This window comes from Rhinoderma darwinii, chromosome 7 (genome assembly GCF_050947455.1).
Source record: "Rhinoderma darwinii isolate aRhiDar2 chromosome 7, aRhiDar2.hap1, whole genome shotgun sequence".
NCBI classification, from domain to species: domain Eukaryota; kingdom Metazoa; phylum Chordata; class Amphibia; order Anura; family Rhinodermatidae; genus Rhinoderma; species Rhinoderma darwinii.
In genome coordinates this window covers 23,258,377-23,280,686 of record NC_134693.1, presented here as the reverse complement: position 1 = coordinate 23,280,686, position 22,310 = coordinate 23,258,377, and the positions used below count along the sequence as shown (strand labels likewise).

Here is a 22,310-nt window from a genome sequence, read left to right as displayed (position 1 = left end):
TGTCTGGCTTAGTAAATACTTATATTACCCATAAAATAACAATTCTGGAGCATCTTTTCTTAGATTTCTGCATTGTGTCGTTCCTCTATTATTCCTCTTAGGAATGTATGAACAAACTGACAACTGGGGGGGGGGGGTTACCATACCTTAAGGCTGGATTCACACATCACATATTTGTTGCAGATATTTGAGCCAAAGCTAGAAGTGGATCCACGAACAAAGAGAAGTATAAGTTATTTTTTTATATTTCTCATTTCTTTTGAAACCATTTCTGGCTTTGACTAAAAAGATCTGCATCAAAATCTGCAAGAAATATGCGATGTGTGAATCCAGCCTTATAAATGAAACATGTCACTAGTCAGTAGATGTTGACAGAGTGAGACTGCGTAGGCACAAGGTGAATGGTAACACCTAGTTGTCAATTTATTTATACATTTCCAGGAGGAATAACTAAGGAACATCACAACACAGAATTGTAAGAAAAAATGCTCCAGAATTGATATTTTATTGGGAACTCAAGTATTTACTAAAAATTACATGTAGAGATGAACTAATCTAATTCAGTCTGAATTTTTCAAAAGTTTCGGATTTGGCAAATTCCAAAACTTTTGGGGTTTGTGGTACACAAATGTTGCTGTGACTTTGACACTACATGCTGTCTTGGTGTTAAACAGCTAGAAAGGGCTTGGTTTTAACTTGGATACAGTCCTAGAAGACATCAGAGAAACACGAGTTCTCAGGATAATTGGGGTACTTTTTATTTACAGGAAATTTATAGACTGAAACAAATTTTGGGAAATTCACTCAGCTCTATCTACATGTCAGCAGAGCTGACTGGTCTTCTTTAAAGGGGTCGTCTAGGTTGATGGTTGTTTTTTATTCTGATGACCTATCCACATGATAGGTCATCAGTATATGATCAGTGGGGGTCCGACACCCGGACTTTGTACCAATCAGCTGTTCCAACTCCTTGCGGGCGCAGGAAGTTATGGAAGGGATGGTCCGGAAGCAGAAGGGTCAGACCACTATATAGCGGCCGTGCTGCAGGACTGCAGCTCTGCTCCTATTCAAGTGCAGTAACCCAGCACGGAAGCCTTCTATTTACGACACCGACCCCTGCTTAACTTTCTGTGCACAGAGGCAGCCGGAACATCTGATCGGTGCGGTGTCCGGGTGGGACCGATCATATACTCTGATGACTCATCCTGTGGATAGGTCGTCAGTATAAAAAACAGCCCCCAAACTGGACAACCCCTTTGACTATAAGCTATAAACTCCACACGCTATTGAAAACAAAAAAAAATTATCATCTCACCATCCACCCAGTAATTACATAAACAAGATGCAATATAAAGATAGTTACCAGCAACAGTGTAAACTGCTGTGACTACTAGTAATATAACTGTGGACAGGTAAATGTTCCAACCCAGAGAGACTTGGATGAATAGAGCTCCAGAATAAATATCTGTCTAAAACAAAAAAGGTATAAACAGAAAAAAGATATATGAAAATTACCATCAATCTCGTTATGAACTCATTCAAAGCATATAATAAGTAAATAAAGTAGAGCAATGCATCAGTATAAAGGAGTTGGCCAATGGTGACAAACACTGTCCATATTCCCTATTTGGACCTCTGTCTATGTGGCAGGGTGGAGAGCCGTTCTGTCAGACCCATTGCGTCCTTACATTACAAGGACGGCTATTGATTTGATTGGCCAGCATGTAATGCAGCATTTCCCCAGCAGCGATGACCACTGCAGGGGAAATGTGGGACTGTCTCCATGAGACAACCCCTTCAAGTGGAGCCGTCACAAATGAGTATTATAAAAAAACAAAAACATTTTTCTATATATATATATATATAAAACATTTACTGCTTAAAGGAACAGTAAACCTAGAAAAAGTAGATAAAAGTAGGCAGTAGTTTTTAACAATTTGACAGGCTGCAGGATCATGTTTCTGAAATAAACAAAGAACTCAGGCGTTAATTTCCTCCCAATCCCTTTAATGTTTAGCTGACATATGATTTTGGGAGTGGGGCTTAGCCAAGTGGTGTGTCTAAGCATTCCTGATCTCCTATTACAGACAGAGCACTGGGGAAAGGCACCTTCTGCAGCCAGTTGCCTTACAGCTAGATATGGATTGTGAGATGGAGGAAGGGGAAACAACTGATCTCCTGGGACACATAGAGAAGAATTTATGTAGTTATTTGTTTTGATTCTAATCTGAGACAAAGTAGGATCAAAGGAAAGAAAGCAAAAAAAAAAAAAGGAATTGTTTGGATTTTGTAAATTTTTATGTTTATTTTGCTCATTTAGTGTTACTTTAACTTTAAAAATATTGACAATATATTTCTACAATATCATCATTGTCACTTTGAAAAAAAATAAAAAATAAATAAATAAATATATATATATATATATATATATATATATATATTATTTAGCATGGCAATGTTTACTTAAAGGAAATGTCTATCTTTGCAAATATTTTTCTTGCTCTAAAGTATCTAAAATAAAAAATTGAAGCAACTTGTAAACAGTCTAGATTAAAAATGAGTGAATTTCCCAAAATTAATTTCGGGTCCGACTCGATGGAACCGGCTATCAAATTCTATTTGGTCCTATTAAATTTGTCGCAAATCAAAAGTGCTCTGAGTGCTGTGAAAAGTTGTGTATGACAGTCTGATGTCGTCTAGGACTGTATCCAACCCCTTTAACGCCAAGGCAGCATTAGTAATGTCAAAGTGACAGCAACATATATGGCTATGGGTAAACGGATGGTAGCCGGAGGTAGCAAACAGATGGTGTAAAAACATACTGTACTTTCTGATTTTTTATGCTTTTTAAAATAAAAAAAATGTCCACAAATCATTCCTTTTTGATAGCAGATGCCTGCCGGTGTTTATATATACACATACACACACACACACACACACACACACACACACACACACACACACACACACACACACACACACACACACACACACTGGTATCGGAAGAAGCAATGGCTTTTTTACAAGCGGTCTAAAAATCATCCCATTTTGGGGTCAGATGCCTGCAGTGTCTATAGCAAGAACCGATGGCTTTTAATCCAGCGATCCAAATTATCCCTTTTAGCGAAGTGTCAACTGGTTTGGTGTTGTTATCCACAACTTCTACCACCGTGACTATATGTTCCAGTGACAGTGTGCGTGATCAACATTGAGAGTGAAGAAGCAATGACTTTTTACTGTATTTATTTGAATAAAAATTTGTCACTTGGACACAGACTGAAATATAACGGCATTGTATAAATTCTTTACGCAGAACAATACGCCAATTTTTGATTGCACTATTAGATATATGCAGAACAATGAGTGACGTCACATCTGTGAAATCTGTTTCAAAAGGCAGAGGCATGCTATCAGCACCAGGATTAATATTATTAATGAAGATTTGTGAACGATGTGATGAAAATTGGTGATTCATAAATGAATGCAAGAATTGTGTAGCTGCAGCAGCACTCACTCACAGCAATGGCTGCCTTTGCCTGCCTAACACTATCTCTCTATCAAATTATTGTAGATCTATCTTTTCTTCTAACTATAAAACATACCCACAGGCACTAATCCACTGTGTTTTACTATCTCTTTCTCTCCGTCTGGTGTCCTGTCTCTCCTTTCTGTATCCCAGTCACAAAGCAGTAGCATTCTCTGGTTGGGTTGTTTATAGTGGTTGTGACTTTTATGACTGTCAATGACTGACTCACACCTATACCCCTCATAATTAGCTGTGTTAGAGGGAGGACTACCTGCAAGGCATTATGGGGAAACCCACTGGGCCGCCGCCTGAGGTTATGTGATTCTTCTTTTCTCTTCTTTTGTCTTCTGATCTGTAAAATGGCGGTCGCCATTATGAGCAATTTGTTCAGAAAGTATACCAAACCTTTTGGATTTGCGAAAGTCCAAAACTTTTGGGAAATGAGTTACAAATTCAATTTGTTTAGAATCAATTCGCTCATTTCAAGTCTTGATTAAAAATCTCCTATGAGCAGTGTGGAAGATTTTTCAGCACTCTATAGAGCCCATTCATTGTGGAAATATGTAGTGGTCTGAAGTTACAGACTTCACAAATGTGACCTTCTCAAGGTATCTTTGACATCTCAGAAGCAATGGTATACCTAACATAGACACAGAACATGCGAGTGCTATGTGACCCAGGGTTGGTGGATACCTGGCTCAGAACCCATCATACGGCTTTTATTTATATTTATTTCTTGCTGTATAAGTCCATATGTAGTTAGGTCGCCTCATAAGTTATCAAGTAAGAAAAAAATTGTTCTTCCCTACAGATATATTATGAAATTAATCAGCACAGAATTTTAGACTTTTTGTGTTTTGTTTTTTTTCTGCTTTTTCCTTTCTCGGTACCTCTTTGTGTACAGGTTACGATACATGTAATAGAGGCACTTACTCATGTTTGAACAACATGTTCATTTTCTGTATCTATATTTTTGCTCAGAATAAAACTTAGTACACCTAATATACGTGGGTGTGCCATACAATATTTAGGGTGGAACTGCTTAAAGATACTTCTATGAATATTTGTAATAGTAATTGTAAATAGTTGTTTTTAAACTTACCGATATTTTAGTGAAGATGTAGAGGATGAGTGATAGAACAGACATGTAGATACGTATCCGGTGACCGCCAAAACGTTTTTCCAAGTACTCAGGCATGGTGACTACTCCAGAGGCAATATACACAGGTACGAAGATCCATCCAAGGGCGACCAGCACCCAAGATGCCTAGCGCAAAATTATAGTGTTATGACACTAAGAATTAAGCATTTCATTGGCTTATTACTTTTGAATATTTCCTCAGAAACTGATGGTCATCTATCATTTTATCATTTTGTGTTCTATCAGTTACAATTTGGCAATTTGCTAAGATTGCCAAGGTGACAACCAGAATGGCTGCCCTTCCTGTTGTCACTCTTGCAAAAATTGTGGCCAAATCTAAATAGGAAAACACCAACTCTGTAAGAAAAATAAACCTGACTACCGAACTGGGCATTAACTTCTGATTTACTAATATTTGGCCAATTTTATGTATTGGCCATATTTGTCTTCTTTAAGTGAGAAGACAAATCTCATCCCCCAACTCTTTAAAGAATTTCTTCTCATTTGCATTACGGTTAATAAATAGTAAGTGAAATATTTTCTTACATTCCATTCAAAACCTCCGACTGCCAAACCTCCCGCAGCTCCCGATCCTGCCATTCCAACAAAGAGACCACTGCCAACATTGCTGGACATTAAAGATGCACCAATCTGCAAGAATGAAGACAATATGTTATCGGTATTTCAAAGTTCTTGATGTCGTTTTGTATGTAAAAAGATTTGCATTGATCTAGAGGCACCATATTATATTATAAGAGAAGTTGTACCTGGCTTGGAATTTAGTTAAACAAGGTACAAAACATTTACAAGGTCGTGGCAGCTACTTTGGTGTCCATAATTTACTCCATTCCCCTGTTCCTGCTCAGTGGGTGTTGATTGCTGTAAATCCCGAAGAGAGGCATCAACACTTGATCGGCTTGTTGGCTAAATTGCTGACCTATTTAAAAGGTATTGTCTCATGACACATATTGATGGTATAGCGCCAGGATTTGCCATCATTGTCCGATCGGTGGAGGTCTGAATGCTGTGAACTCCGTCAATCATCAGAACGTGCTACAAAAGCGCCGTACCACTTCGTCTATGATTGGATCCACCAAAAGCTGATACAAGTTCCTGTCACCGATGCCACTATGTTCTAATGATCAACGGTGTTCACAGCAGTTGGTACCACACCGATTGGACACATTGATGGCATATTCAAGCAATATGATATCAATGTTTGTCATAAGACAACCACTTTTAACACCTCGGCTATTTTAGGTCTTAGGACAAAACAAAAACATTTTTATGATTTTTCATATGTACGTTTTACGGCTCTAATTTTTTTTTATTTTTAAGTTAGTAAAGGGATTTGTGCCTCTTTTTTCACAATTAGGGCTGAAGTGCGGGGTACATAAAAATCACTTATCTTCTATTGTATCACAGACTACAGCATTCCAAACTACCTCTGGAAGTGACACCAGCCAAGAACTGTGCGTCCAGACACTTCATGTAATGGGTTTCTATGGTTGCTGCATACGATTCTAATATCACCAAGCACAATGCCAGGTGTTGGCTCGAGTGGTGTAAAGCACGCCACCACTGGATTCTGGATCAGAGTGTTCTCTAGAGTAATGAATCACATATGACTATCGGACAGTCTGATGGGGGAATCTGGGTTTGGTAGATGCCAGAAGAATGCTACCTACCAGAATGCATAGTGCCAACAGCAAAATTTGTTGGAGGAGGGATAATACACTGAGGCTGTTTGGTCCTTTTGTTCCAGGGAAGAATATTGTAAATGCTACAGCGTGTAAAGGCAATCGTACGCTTCCAACTTTACGGTAACAGTTTAGTGGATGGCTCTTTCCTTTTCCAGCATGACTGTGACCCTGTGCACACAGCGAGGTCCATAAAGACATGGTGGGATGAGTTTGGTGAGGTGGCACCCAACTGGCTGCACGGAGCCCTAAACTCAACTCCATCCAACACATTTAGGATGAATTGGAATGCCGATTGTGAGCCGGACCTTCTCGTCCAACATCAGTGCCTGTGACCTGTTTTGGCTGAAATGGCACAAACTCCACATATACACTCCAAAATTCCCAGAAGAGTTGAGGCGTTATAGCAACAACATGGGACCCAACTCCATATAAATGCCCATGTTTTAGAATGTCCAACAAGCTCATGTGCAAAGGTTTTCCTCCTTTTTAAACATTACCAGATACAGAATGAGCTTTCACTGAACTGATTATTGAAAAGTAAATCTGAGCATTAATTAACCATGCCGCACCAGTCCCACCAGTTATAAATTTACTAGGTTTGCTGGCTGAGACCTATGTAGAATTTGAACAGGACTTGACTATAGTCACTATGCATGCTTCTCTTTGTGTGATTCTCTTCACTTTTTAAGTTGGAGGTAAAGAATTAATATTTATTGTAACAGCAAATTCCGCTTCATTCTCACTGTGCGAGGGGACAAATTGCTTGGCAGAAGGTTAAACACATCCAAGATGCAATAATTCCTAGTACTTTATACAGGGTAAACTTCAAGAAATATTCTTTATTTCAATTCATACTTACTTTTGAAAAACTGTGGGTGGTGCAAAGCGTGCTGCACCAAGATATTAGACATATGCCGGCACCTGAATATATATAGACCACGCCCACAAATAACCCAACCACCCGTGATTCATGAGTAGTGCACATAACTATGCTATGTCTTTATGCAAGACACAAAACCTAAGATAATATCACCTAAGAAAACGGACGTTTTACTTTATGATAAGAAAGAGAACAAGAAATACAGACATACATAAAGTCTAGCCTGCCAATGCTTTATCCCCTGTCAAGGTCACAATTGTTCACAATTGGGACACTTCCGTTTCACGCTATGGATCTTGGCACTGAGATAGAAGTATCCTATAATAAACAGTCACAGTTTATATGTCGTCATTATTTTTGTTGAGTTCTTCCTTGTAGACTTTGTGAAACATTGAAGGGGGAAATACCATATCACCCTTGGGTGCATGTGAAAGTTCTGAGAACTTATTACATTCCTCTGTGTCCTGAATAGTCTTTTGACTTAGGTTCAAAACTACAGAGGGAAGAAAGCCAAGACTGAATAGTAATATATTGTTTAGTAACTGGCAGAACTTTGTATTTATCAGTTTTGCATTAATAACATGGGTAGTGCCAAACACATACAAGTAACCATGCTTGGAAAGATCTAGAATCTATTCATGTGACAAAGTTCTCTTTTATATCAAACGTCTATAATAATAATAAGTAAAAAAAGGAATATATAATAACAAAATATAATACACTAGCCATGTGTGTAGGACAAGACAAGAACATTGCAAATGAGGAGGACTTGATCTTAAAGAAGACCTTCAATGGTAACACAACTTTCCATGTCTGCACCCCCCACCTAACTGTATACCACACTCTTTGAACTTCTGCCTTGTATGTTCTTTAAAAAAGCTTCCATCTTGATTCTTAGATTTCCCCAGCTTTCTCTTCCTCTCTGCTTTGCTATCAATCCCATGATGCTTCAGCACAGCATCACATGATCAGCTAAAGACCATACAATTTCTCCATGCTGTGGGACACTGTGATTATCATTCTCTCTATATAAGAAACCATATGTATATAGACAGGGAGGCTGCACTATATTCTTCTACATTATACCTGTGTGACAGGATCCTGTCTAAGTATCAGTGGGAGCTAATGATAGAAGTTCCCGTCCCCCCTGTGTAATAATAGTGGTACAGGAATTGCTGAAGACTGTGATGGATGACACATAGATCTCCATAGACTCACGTAGAGAAAGCGTGTCACCGAGCCGGATTCCGATTTATCCGACACTTATCACGTACTATTTATATGACTGGTGTCTTCTTGTGCGGCAGATGGGCCTTTAGGCCCCTTTAGACCCCGGGGCACTGCTACTTCTGCAGTTTATAGCTACGCTGCTGTATAGATTGTGGCCTCCTAGCTAGATTGGAGAGCAAGTAGAAAAAGAGAAAGCTTAAGAAAGGCCCATGTGGGCTGAAACATTGCACTGACGTATGGGTAAGTAAGCTTTTTTTCACTGAATTGGAGTCTTATGTAGTGCTGCCTATTCGTTTGGAAATAGACTGGAGAGCAGCTACAAAAAGTGCTGCAGATTTAATATTGTCTTTGCGCCTTGGTTCTGACATTTCGTTGCCCTATTTTCTTGGTGGATATATTGTTGGCCAAATCTATTAATGCAATGAAAAGAGGAAAGTGGTATATCCAGCAGTCTTGTAAAAAAAATTGGTTTTATTTGGTCATTTTAAAAACAAAATAATTTAAATGATTATCCCGGGACCATAGCGTGGTCCCGGGATAATCATTTGAATTATTTTGTTTTTAAAATGACCATCACTTAGAATATGGCTGGAGATTTGTCGAGACATGCGTCAGATTAGCCAGTTGCACGCACCAGTTTTGTGGTGTATAATACTGGTCTAAAGTATATTGCCCAACAGCTGGTGTAAAACATGCAAAGGTGTCTAACATGTGTCAAGATGCGCCAAATCTATCAAACAACTTGCGTGCGGGTCACTGAAAAATTTGGAGCATCTTCAGCCTAACAACTCTAGCTTTAGGCTATCTGTCTTAAAGCCATTATTAATAAATGTGCCAAAATGTCTCTAGCACTGGAGGGCTCAGCACACCTGTGCCTTACACAGACAGCCCATTAGTTTCAATAGGAACTGTGTAATCCTTAATTTTTCCTGTGGAGGCGCTGCAGGGAATTAAATACTTGCTGCTGATTTCCCCCACAGATTACAGTTGATTTATGTGGTCCCAGCATCAGGACACCCTGTGATCATCTAATTGTTGGTCCCCCAAAAAGAGATTGTCCTTTTAATCTCTGCCTTATCACAAAAATCATGAACGGACTATTAAGAAGCCAGAAGAGCCAAACAGATGACAGAATATTCAGAAGAATAACTATAATATTGATACTAAGAATCAAAAACCATATAAAGGCCCTTAATTACAACGGTATCGCTAATGAAAATGTTTACAATCTCAACAGCCATAAATCATTCAATAAACAGTAGCGCCTCTATTTAATGTTATATATTAACAGTATATAACATACTAAGGGTGTGTTCATATCAACGTTAGGTTCCATTGACGGGTTTCGTCAGAAAAAAATGAACCTTACGGAACGGAGACAAACGGAAACAATTAGCAATGGAAGCATTACCATTTAAATCAATGGTAATGCTAATGGAAAGCAATGGTTTCCGTTTGCCTTTCCGTTGATGGGTTCCTCCGACGGAAAGGTCTGACGAAACCCATCAACTAAAACCAAACGCTGATGTGAACAGGCCCTAAGCAATAATCCTAACCTAATATACTGGACCATGAAAATATGAACAATAAAGTGTAACCTGCTAAAAAAAAAGTTTAAGGCCGGGTTCACACGGGACGGATACGCTGCATAAAAGCACGCAGCATAACCGTCCTGTGCGCGGCATGGAATTCTGGGCGAAAAACCACACCAAACTGTGGTGCAGTTGTTCGCCCGGAATGTCCGCTGCGGGCCGGCCTCCTGGGATGATGTTTCATCCCAGGAGACCGCTACAGCCTGTGATTGGTGGCAGCGGTGGTCACCTAGGATGAAGTGTCATCCCAGGAGGCCGACCTTCTGATGTCACCCCATGTGACCACCGCCACAGCCTGTGATTGGCTGCAGGGGACACATGGGACGTTTCATCCCATGTGACCGCCGCCACAGCCTGTGATTGGCTGCAGGGGTCACATGCGAAGAAGCGTCATCCCTGGAGGCCGCACTGGAGGAAAGACCACAGACTTCTGGGTAAGTATCAGGCTTTTTTTTTTTTCTGAATTGCTATTTGTTGCGGGCCTTACCTCCCCATTGAATTCAATGGTGAAATCCCACAACAAATAAGCAGCGTTTACGCAAATACAATTGACATCATGCAGAATAAATCTTTCCGCACCGCAGGTCAATTTCTGAGTGTTTTTTCCGCTCAGTATTTACGCAGCATGTGGATCAGACTTGTCCAATCTTATCCACTTTGCTGCTACTGTATTCTGCTGTGTTTTTTCTGTCCACAATTGCGGACCGAAAAAACGCAGCAATTCCGCAATGTGTGGATCTCTTAGAGTATGTACCGTACACATTTGTAACCATTTTCTTATTGCACCAATGCATCTAAAACTTTGCAAATAGCCTTGAATGAACATATTGTATCGTTATGTGTATACAGCTCCTACGCAGAGCTATGACCCTGCAATCAAACTCATTTCTATTTGTGCTCTTCTCTACTGTCTAAAGGGTTGACAAGAAGAGGAGGCAGGAGAGGAAGACAACACAGGGTTTGTTTGTAGTCTGTAACGCTAGAGGCACTTCTATCTGCATAGGAGCTGTAGACACTAAACTGTAGGAGATTTATATTCAAGAGTGTTTGTAAAGTTGTTGGAGTATTGGAGAAGTATTGGAGTTGCAAAAGTGTACATAGCCTAAATAGAGGTGTCAGTGTTGGGAAATGATGAGTAAAATGGCACTTAAAGGCTATGTACACCTATAAAAATATCTATCAGTGTGTTTTGTTCAACTTTCTAAATACTTTTTATTAAAAATGATTTTTACTTTTTGAGATACAGCTGCTTTGTATCCTGTATACAGAGCAGCTGTATCGTGCGCTGAGTCCTGAATCCGTCAGGTCAGCGGCACTGTTGGGTTCACTGACAGCGGGTTCTACGTATCTCTGACAGGCAGGATCCACCTGTAATATGATCGATAGCACAGGTCAGTGCCGCTGACTTGACAAATTCAGGTCTCAGCGCTAGATACAGCTGCTTTGTATACAGAATACAAAGCTGCTGTATCTCAAGATGTAAAAATAATTTTTACTAAAAAGTATTCAGAAAGTTGTAGGAAAACACACTGATAGATATTTTTATAAAAAAGACAAGCAAAAAAAACCCCAAAGATTTTAAAGGTGTAAATATGCGCCGTGGAGTTTTTTGTGCAGTATTTTTATGAAATTATAAAGGTACATTGTGTCATAAATAGCAAAATATCATTGTTTTCACTCAGTGAATTGAACAGTGAACCTTAACTACAATAACAACGGATGTAAAACCTTTATTCTTCATACCAACACAGTCGTAACGGGAAGCTTCTGACCAGATAAAGCTTTGCTTAGTTAAATAGCAGTTCTGGTTTGGAGGCTCCCCTGGATCTGGTACATGAGCGTTTGTTTCGATGCCCTAAGATGTTAGACCGACCTCACAGAAAAATGCTAAATGCTAATTTCTGTACCCATTTTGCAGTAAAAATGTTGTATATTAATATTTATACCTCAATTGTAAGCACACAGAAACTGCCTTTTGGCACTATAGCGGACACTCAATCAACTGAGCTACACAGCCGTAGAGTTAAATGATAAAATTCCAGCAGCCCGCAGCCACCACAAGGGGGAGCTATTTGAATATGGACTTATGACGTTTAACAATTACAATCTGTATGCAGTAAGCTCCCTCTAGTGGCAGCTGCAGGTAGCAAGGAATTAAATATTTAGCTCAATGACTGGCTGACACTGCAATGAGCATATCTTTCTATGGAGCACATGGCTCATCTGTGTATTACACAAAAGACGTTGCTGCAGGGGATATTAAAACTTGCTAGCAACTTCTCCAAGTGATCTATTATGAAGATGGGCTGGATGTGGCAACATGTTGTCTGATCTGGACAATCCCTTTAAATGGACTTTTATACATTCTTCATAAAAATATCTGAAATAAACAGTGCACCAGGCGGGATCTTGTTTTTAGTATAGTGTGTGTTATAGTTTGACCCCTGACAGCGTATCTCGGTGGGGGCAGATGCTTTGATGGGACTTGTTTACTTATAGCTCATCCATGGAAGTTAGAGGTATTTATAGGGATCTATGTATGTAACCCTCATCGGTGACAAGTCGTAAGTAAACAGATAACTATTGCTTCCAATATAAGAAGCCTGGATGACTATAGAAAGGAATGGAAACATGGATATAACTACAGGTCATCGTCAGTAGTATAAGCCAATATGGTGTGTTTGTCCTTACAGGCCACCAGGTCATTGTTCTTCCAGCTAGGAAATATCCTCCTACAGTTCCCCGACTTGCACGGACAGAAGACTGCAAAAATGGAAAAATAGTTTAGTGTACTATTAGTTAGAGGTTTTATACATTTACATACTAATTCCCAATGTGCAATGTGGAAAATATTTTGAACATTAATTTTCATTCTAAAATTTTGTGTTCTCGTAGATAAAATAGTTCTATATGAATGAAAAGACAAAGGATGGATATACGAAAGCTCCTAAAGACATAAAGAGGACCTGTCCCATCTCAAACATATCTATATAGTTCTGGAGCATCTTTTCTAGTGCCGTTCCTCTGTCATTCCTCCTAGAAATGTATGAATAAATTGACAACTAGGTGTCGCCATTCTTTTTGTCAAAGGAGGCGTGTCCCTACAGTCTCACTCTGTCAGCACTGATTGGATATTGTCAGACTGTGCAGGGACACGCCCCTTTGACAAGGGGAATTGTAACACCCGGATGTCAATTTTTTTTTATACATTTCAAGGAGGAATAATAGAGAAATGGTACAACACAGAGCCCTAAGAAAAGATGCTCCAGATTTGTCATTTCCTGGGGAATACAAGTATTTACTAGAACAGACATCTCAGGAGAGGTGACATGTCCTTTTTGATATCACAATACACAATGCGATCTAACATCCTTGGCCGAGTATTTTATCTGCCTGGAGATAGAAATACATAGGCCCGAACCCTAAAAAAAACGAAAAAAAAAAATCATAAAGAAACCCCTGGACATATATATGGATTAGATATCAGATTTTATGTTGATAGCTGAATAAGTGCTCATCGGGTCATAATGATCAGAATTTGACTAATTTCAAATAAGAAACTGTTTTTAGTGACCCATGAATCATTTTTTGTTTCTTGGTCAATGGTCCATTTTTTTTTTTCAATAAGATCCATTGATCTTTTTCGAGATCAATAGTCCGGACCACAGTGACTGCAAATGTGCCGGACATCTCTGGTACCTTCTACTTGTCAACATTGTCGCCTGCTGCTCTATGTTCCTGCCAAGAAACAAGAAACCTTGCCCAATGGTTGTAGACACAAGCTAGAAATGTAGGATTAGCTGAGGCAGCAATTCTAATAGGGCAATACATTAAATTATAACCATAGCCTAAGAAAGAATTCATCATATTGTACAAACAGGCTAAACTGTAACGTATAAGAGATAACATTTTAATATTTATGGACTTACCCATATTCCAACGGCTAGGACAAACACAAAATAAACCACAACGACAATTATATCAGGAATCTCGAAGGTGGCGTGTTTAAGACCAGTAGACGGGGCCTCGGTGGCATTGTCCATGTTTCCTGGTGAAGTGATGAATCTCTTTCAGATGAAGTAGAACTTTTCCACATATTGATTACTAACCAGACGTTAATAACTAACAGACTTTATCAACATGCTGACAGCTGTCTAACAATTATTAATTTAGCATATCCATCAGCTAATTGTGTCATGCTTGAAACTAATTGTTGACAATCTCTAATTCACTCAACTAAAAGTATAGCTCCATCTCTTCTTTACTTGTAATTTCTCAATGGACTGTTAGGCCGGGTTCACACTGAGTTTTTTGCAGGCGGAAATTCTGCCTCAAAATTCTGTTTTGAAGTTTGAGGCAGATTTTCCTCTGCCTGCACGCCGGTGTTTTTCGCAGCGTTTTTCGCCAGCGGCCATTGATCGTCGCGGGCATAAAACTTTGCGAAATACGCTTTCTCTGCCTCCCATTGATGTCAATGGGAGGTCGGAGGCGTAAGCGCCCGAAGATAGGGCATGTCCATTCTTTCTCCCGCGAGACGGTTTTACCGCTCGCGGGAAAAAGACGCCTTCGCACCCCCCCATTGAAATCAATGGGAGGCATTTTCGGCTGGTTTTTGCCGAGTTTTGCAGCGCGGTTTCCACGTCAAAAAACTCGTCAAAAACTCAGTGTGAACATACCCTAAGGCTGGAATCACACTTACAGTTTTTGATCCAGTTTTTGATGCCATTTTTTGAGCCAAAGCCAGGAGTGGATCCAACAAGAAGAAAAAGTATAAGATCCTCCTTTATACATCCACTTCCTTTTGAATCCACTCCTGCATCAAAATCTGCCCTGAAAACGGCGCTGTGATTCCAGCCTGACCTGCAGTTTTTACCTCCGTTTTCTATAGCAAAACACAAGAGTGGACACACAGGAAAGGAGATGCATAATTTTTTAGTTTTTTATACCTCTCCATCCATTTGGATCTACTCCTGGCTTTGGCTGAAAAAAACTGATCCAAAAACTGCATCAAAACTTTGTGTATGATTCTGGCCTTAAAGGGGTTTTCCCACGAGTGACATTTATGGCATATCCACAGGATATGTCATAAATGTCAGATAGATGCGGGTCCCACCTCTGGGACACATTTATTTAATAAACATTTAGCTCAGAAAGCGGGATTTGCTTATGAACTAATGTGTATGGGGGATTCCTGAAAACCCCCTAATGGGAGAAGTGGGTAAAAACATTTTTATCGGCCATGTTAGATTTAGACATGTCTGATCCTTTGTTTCCCATGGTGAGCCGATGCCAGAGGGGTCTTCTTCCTTTCTCCCTATTAAATAAACCTGCACACTTGCCTGCCTGGCCTCGGTCCTATAAACAATCAGTCTAATAAAAATAGTATATATTTTTATGTAGTATTTCTCACTGTGTGACTGGCACTGTTATAAAGGTCACTGTATGGCTGGCATTGTTATGAGGGACACTGTGTGGCGGGCACTGTTATGAGGGACACTGTGCGTCTGGTACTGTTATAAGGGATACTGTATGGATGGCAATGTTATGAGGGACACTGTGTGGCGGCATTGTTATGAGAGACACTGTGTGGCTGGCACTGTTATCAGGGACACTGTTTGGCTGGCACTGTTATGAGGCACTCTGTGGCTGGCACTATGTGGGACACTGTGTGGCTGGTACTGTTTTGAGGGACACTGTATGGCTGGCATTGTTAGGAGGGACACTGCGTGGCTGGTACTGTTATGAGGCACACTGTGTGGCTGGCACTGTTATGAGGGACACTGTATGGCTGGCATTGTTATGAGAGATACTGCGTGGCTGGTACTGTTATGAGGCACACTGTGTGGCTGGCACTGTTATGGGGGACACTGTGACTGACATTGTTATGAGGAACACTGTGTGGCTGGCACTGTTATCAGGGGCAAAGAGTGGCTGGCACTATTATGGGCATGCTGGGTGGCGGGCACAAATAAAATGTGCAGTGTTTACAGGGGTTAATGTGTGGCTGGCATTGTCATGAAGGACACTATGTGTCTGGCACTGTTATGGTGACACTGTGGGTATGGCACTGTTATGAAGGACACCGTTAGGGGGGATTACTGTATGGACAGTAAAGACAGGGGCTCCTCCTGGAGTGTCGGAATCCCCGGCCAGTGCGTTGCCGATGCTTTGGCCGTGGATTTCATTACTGGAAGAGCCCTTGGTATCACTATACCTATATGGACAGGGATGTCAGGGGCTCCTCCAGGAGAGGAATCCCTGATCGCAATGCTCTGGCTGGGGATTCCCCTCCTAGAGGGAGTCACAATGGCTGTATCTACAGGGAGGGGGGGGGGTTTGGCACTATCTACAAGGGGGTGTGTAGTACTATCTAGAGGGGGGAGTGTGTGACACTATATACAGGGGGTGGATGTGGCACTATCTACTTGGCGGTGTGTGTGGCACTATCTACAGGGTGCTGTGTGGCACCATCTACAGGGTGCTGTCTGGCATCAGCTACAGGGGGGGGCTGTATGGCACTATCTACAGGGTGCTGTGTGGCACCATCTACAGGCAGGCTGTGTGGCACTGTCTACAGAGGGCAATGTGGCATTATCCAAAAAGGAGATGTGTGGCACTATCTACAGGGGGCATTGTGGCATTATCTACAGAAATCAGTGCATGGCAATATCTACTGGGGGCAGTGTGGAACACCATCTTCAGGGGGGCTGGGTAGCAATATCTACATGGAGCAGTGTGTGGTAATATCTACAGGGAGCAGTGTGGTGCACCATCTACAAGGGGCACAGCATGTGGCAATATCTACAGGGAGCGGTGTGTGGCATAATTTACAGGGAGCAATGTGGAGCACCATCTACAAGGGGCATTGAGTGTGGCACTATCTACGCTGGTTTTTACGCTACCATTAGTGGTCAGCACATATCGCCTAGCCCTAGTGATAAAGTGAGACATCACCTGCCTGTAAACAACCAGATAACCAGAGAGTTATCGTCCACCATAGTAGTTGTCAGCCAAACTAGTGCAGACATTTTTGTTCGTTTATTTGTATGCAGAAATTCTGGAAATAAAGCCACGCCCACTAGCCACACTCATCAGTTAAACCACACCCCCATAATACACACCCAGCACAGATGCCACACCCTAAGTGTCCCTGGAAAAAAATGTCAAATGTTGGCAACAATGCTCACCCTCCCTTAAGCCCTGCTCTAGGTATAAACAGTGCAGCAGTTTTAGCCACATTGCGGGGTATAACCATCTGAGACATGTACGGTAATGGTTTTCTCCATTGTAGTTTTTATTGTTTTCCATAACTCTCCTTACGTTTTATTGCGGCACTTGGGAGTAGTACAATCTGACAATGTGGCCCTGGGACCAAAAATGTGCACCCCAGCTCTAAGCTATATACCTTCTATTAATCGCTACAGTACAGTCCTAAATTTCTGCACTAGGGTTGCATACTGGGAAGGGGATGAGAGATAAAAAAAAGCTTTATTTTACTAATTTTTACTTTTTTTATTAGTCCCCCTAGGAGACTTCAAGCAGCGATCGTTGGATCGCTTGCACTATATACTGCAATACTAATGTATTGCAGTATATGTTCTTTCTGACAGGCTTCTATTAAGCCCCCCTGTTTCTAACTATTTAAATGCCACGGTCCCTATTGACTGCAGCATTTAACAGGTTAAATGAGCGGGATCGCGCTTAAGTGCTGTGAAGTGTAACATACAGCCAACAACCACATTGTATGGAGCGGGCTCAGCCCAAGAGCCCGCTCCATACTTCCCCTTCCTGGCTATGACGTAGCCATATACGTCAAATGTGGATTTTACCTGCAAAATTAACTGCATTTACCTGCATTTTGTTTGTAGATTTTCTGCACCAAATTCCGCAACGTGTGCATGTAGCCTAAATGTGTGATCCTGGACACATGTCTAGATAGACCCTTATTTATGAACCTTAGGGTATGTTCACACGACAGCGTCCGTAACGGCCGTAATTTCAGCCGTAACGGCATGTGCAGGCGCTTGAACGCCGCGTCCAATACGGACGTAATTGGCGCTGCTTTTCATTGGAGTCAATGAATAACGGCTCCAATTACGCCCCAAGAAGTGACAGGTCACTTCTTTGATGCGGGCGTCTATTTACGCGCCGTCATTTGACAGCGGTGCGTAAATATACGCCTCGTGTGAACAGACAAACATCAGCCCATTGCTTTCAATGGGCAGATGTTTGTCAACGCTTTCAAGCCGCATTTTTCGGACGTAATTCGGGGCAAAAACGCCCCAATTACGTCCATAATTAGTGTGTGTGAACATACCCTTACCCCTGTGCCTCTGTATTCTCCACTTAGAACACCATCTACTGTGATTTAGTTAAAAAATATCCATGAATAAGCAGGACGTGTGAAATCTCTTGGACCTGACAGTGAGACTTGGTAATGATTAATAGAAAACAGAAGATCATTTATTAGTGATTAAAACCTTCAGCAATAACATTAGTAAGGCCACGTTCAGACGTGTTTTAGGAAACAGTTCAGACGTTGCGGAAAATAACTGTGCGGAAATCAGGCTGCGGTGCACAATCTCCCTCCGCAGCAGCTCATGACGTTTTTTGGAGAAGCAGCGAAATTTCACTGCGTATTTCAGCCTATGCAATGCAAAAACTGAAATCTGTGGCAAGTCCGCTGTGATATCTGCAACGTCTGAATTACCCGTCAAATATGCAAATGTTGGTGCAGATTCGTTGATTAATTGCCCCGAATCTGCACCAACATTTGCAGCAAAAAAATTCTGCCACGTGTGAACATGCCCTAATTCTACTGCATTTAATAAGACAGAATATGGACTTCAAAACAAGTAATACACAATCCTAATTCTGCTGTCAGACACTTGACATGGACCTGTGACCGGGATCTGCTACGCAATTACAGCAAAAACAAGAATAACAATTATAAAGGGACGAGCGTAAATTGTAGTCTATAGACATGTCCACCTGTATCCCTTATGTCTACATCACAACTACTATTATGTGAGCAGCAGTCGAGGTTTGGATAGTAACGTCACATATCAGATCTGCTCAAAGCAAAGTCCATGTAGTACGGCTATTTTTCTCACCAAAGTTTCTGTTCTTGAATCCCTAAATATCAATCACTGGAATTATTATGTTATCATTGTTGGTATAAGTACAAGCCGAATCATGAAAATAACCTTACAAAAAATGACAAAAACTGTACCTGTGTCCATGCTGGGAACTTCGGTAGTTCTCTATCTGCTGACAGTATCATCCCTTTGATATTCTCTTGATTCTCGTGTCGCCCATTGCATATTTCCAGCTACTACTGTTTGCCTGGGGGTAGAGTACAAGTTATACAGGTAGAGTAATGTGCACACCTGCTTCTGTATCTATTCAATTAGATTTTGATCACATGCGGAAACTCAAATCGAATTCCTCTAAACTGGTTGTTCCAATAAATGTCCATTTGCCAAATTCACAGGCAGCAGACAAACGTGTGAAGCGTTTGAAGATTGAGCTTCTCAGCAATTTTTTATGACGCACACTTTAAACGGATGCCAATATAGCCTATAGGTGACAGATGCCTTACACTGGTGCCTAAGGCTGAATGCACATGTTGCGTAAATTGATGCAGAAAATCTGCATCAAAATCGCAGGTATACACACGTAATTCTGCAGCTATAACCGCACCTAATGATGCGTTATTTGATGCATTTTTAGGTGCGTTTTTTGCATTTTGATGTGGAAATAGGTGCTGCGTATTTTGGTGCATTTTTCTTTAAACCTAGGCAGACACAAATTGCAAGCGGAAACGCAAGACAAATTGACATTCTGCGGATTTTAAAATCCGCACCACAGGTCAATTTATGTGCAGAAAAAAATCTGCCCCGTGTAGATGAGATTTCTTGAAATCTCATTTACTTTGCCGGTACTGTATGACGCTGCGGATTTGCTGCATGAAAATACGCGTGGCAAATCCGCACGTATGCATTCAGCCTAACAGCGGCATCCACAGGGCTTTTTATATTGCACACACCACTCACTCTTTTGTAGTCATCTCTTGGATATAATCCACTTTTATTTCATCAGTCAAATAATCCACAGCGGTGTCACAGCCAGAGGACACTGTATATATCTATATACTCTGAATCTGCCCTCTCCTAACACATGGCATCATAGAAATGTGCTGCAAAAAGAAGTCTATTGGATTGTGAAATTGGAGACATTGCAGTCAAAAAGGGCTGAATGAAGCCGGAAATTTCGATGTATTTCTTTTTTACTACTTTTTGTTTAAAAAAAATGGGGGTCAATTGTGTGTTGTTTGCAAGTTCAAGTGAGTGAATCAATATTTGATACCCTGTATATTGTTTATTTGTATAATATGCATATTCCTGTTACTGCATGTGATGCCACAATATGAAACTGTCGGCTAAAGTTGCTCAGGTGGCTCTGTGTGTTAGACATCTCGCACCATCTCAGTTCTTGGACCCCCACCAATCAAAACTTCTGACATGTCGCTATGACATGTCAGAAGTTTGTCAAATGTTTAGTTACCCGTTAAATCTCACATGGGTTCTACCATTTTGTGATACTTCAATATAATGAAACAAAACACTAACAAAATGGTACAGAATTCCTGACTGAATTTTAGAATTAAATTGTCTCTGTCAAACATCTGTTGACCCCATACTACAGATGTGTCCTTCCTTACCTTTCCTCTCATCTAAACATATCCTGAGATGCATGGTGAGAGATGACCAAAAAAAATTTGATACTCTGTCACGAGATGTCTATGGTATATGTGTCTATGTCGTCACAGTCTGGGGTATGTGGACCCACTAGGCCACACCGCCATAGCGCGGCGGCAGCTGGCCAAACAACAGAGCATCTAATCAATACAAAGTCCCTGTCTAGGGCACTTGAAAAGTCCAGACAGTGGCCGAGGCTTTAGCAGGTATGGAGGTGGGTGCAGCAGGTTGTGCCAGACGTGGCAGATAACACTGGATGTGGTAGATGACACTGGACGTGGCAGATGACACTGGTGCAGTAGGACATGACTCCAACACTAACAGGCTCAGCAACAAGGACACAGCACGGAATACAGAATACAGGTAGCAGGGCATGGGAAACAACAGGAACAGGATAACACTAAGGGACCATGTGCAAGACTGACATGGGAATACTAACAACGCTCAGGCAATGAGCAAAGGGGCAGGACCCTTCTTATAGTCCAGGGGAATCATAAGCTAATTGATGATAATGATTCCCATGTGTGCACGCTGGCCTTTTAAGGCCAGACACGAGCATACACGCGCACCCTACGGGACACAGCGGATCGGAGCGTAAGTGAGCGCTGGCGTCTCCTGAGAAGGAGATACGAGCCAACGCTCACAGATCCATGGCTGCGGCCGCCGGGGGATGAGTAAACCCGACAGTCTGCGGCCATGGACGCTACAGTCTATGTGTGGCTACCCAGTGGTTGGTATGTGAATTGCAGCCAATCAAGTGTTTTGCTAGCGTGTCGCGATATTATGTTGAAATGGTTTCATGAGCAAGGTAAGGGTGGACATATCTGTATGCAGCTAAGCAGGGTTAGTTAGCTGATCAGAATACATGCAAGCTGAGAAAATCCAAACCACTTACGATTAATTTCCCTCTGGAAACCTCTTAGCGACTCAGACAAGCCAGGTAACACCTCTACAGTCTCATTGTTAGCAAGATGACACTGCTCCCACTTACAAATATTTATCTCATCTCCCTCGGGACTCTTTAGTTCCACATGATGATCAGCACTCAATAGTTTTACCTTTTTTATCGTATGCTCTATTGTTTATGAAAGTGTTTAATCCTTAGTTTCAGGATCTGTAGGTCTCCAATGTAAACATATGAATCAGTAAGCCGAAAGGCTCTTTTACACTGGCCAATTATCAGGAAAATGAGCGTTCACAGAAAGCTCGTTCACGATAATTGCCCTGTGTAAACGCTCGTTCATCGGCTGATTGCTTGTTTTAAATGCCAAAACTATTATCATTGCCGGCAATAAAAATGCCACAATAAAAATGTACGAGGACGAGCGATCGGAGTAACGATTGCTCGTCCCCTTAGTAGCTCCTAGTGAAAGGAGCAAGCGAGCGCCGATCAGCGAGCTGTCTCGTTGATCGACACTTGTTTACATGGCCTATGTCGGGCCGTGTAATATCACCTTTAGGCCTTATTCAAACAATTG

General features: G+C 41.2%; 1 protein-coding gene across 1 annotated transcript in view; it reads right to left on the bottom strand.

Moving 5' to 3' along the window:
* Positions 1–19,344, bottom strand: part of SLC5A9 (solute carrier family 5 member 9) — a 33,189-nt gene extending 13,845 nt beyond the window's left edge. Inside the window, exons 1-6 of the mRNA XM_075832128.1 lie at positions 19,305–19,344; positions 14,002–14,120; positions 12,764–12,835; positions 5,214–5,318; positions 4,629–4,793; positions 1,364–1,469 (exon numbers count right to left, since the gene is read on the bottom strand). Of these exons, the coding sequence (XP_075688243.1) occupies positions 1,364–1,469; positions 4,629–4,793; positions 5,214–5,318; positions 12,764–12,835; positions 14,002–14,120; positions 19,305–19,314 (577 nt within the window). The 5' untranslated portion in view covers positions 19,315–19,344. The remainder of the gene's footprint in view (positions 1–1,363; positions 1,470–4,628; positions 4,794–5,213; positions 5,319–12,763; positions 12,836–14,001; positions 14,121–19,304) is intronic.
* Between the last annotated feature and the right edge of the window lie 2,966 nt (positions 19,345–22,310).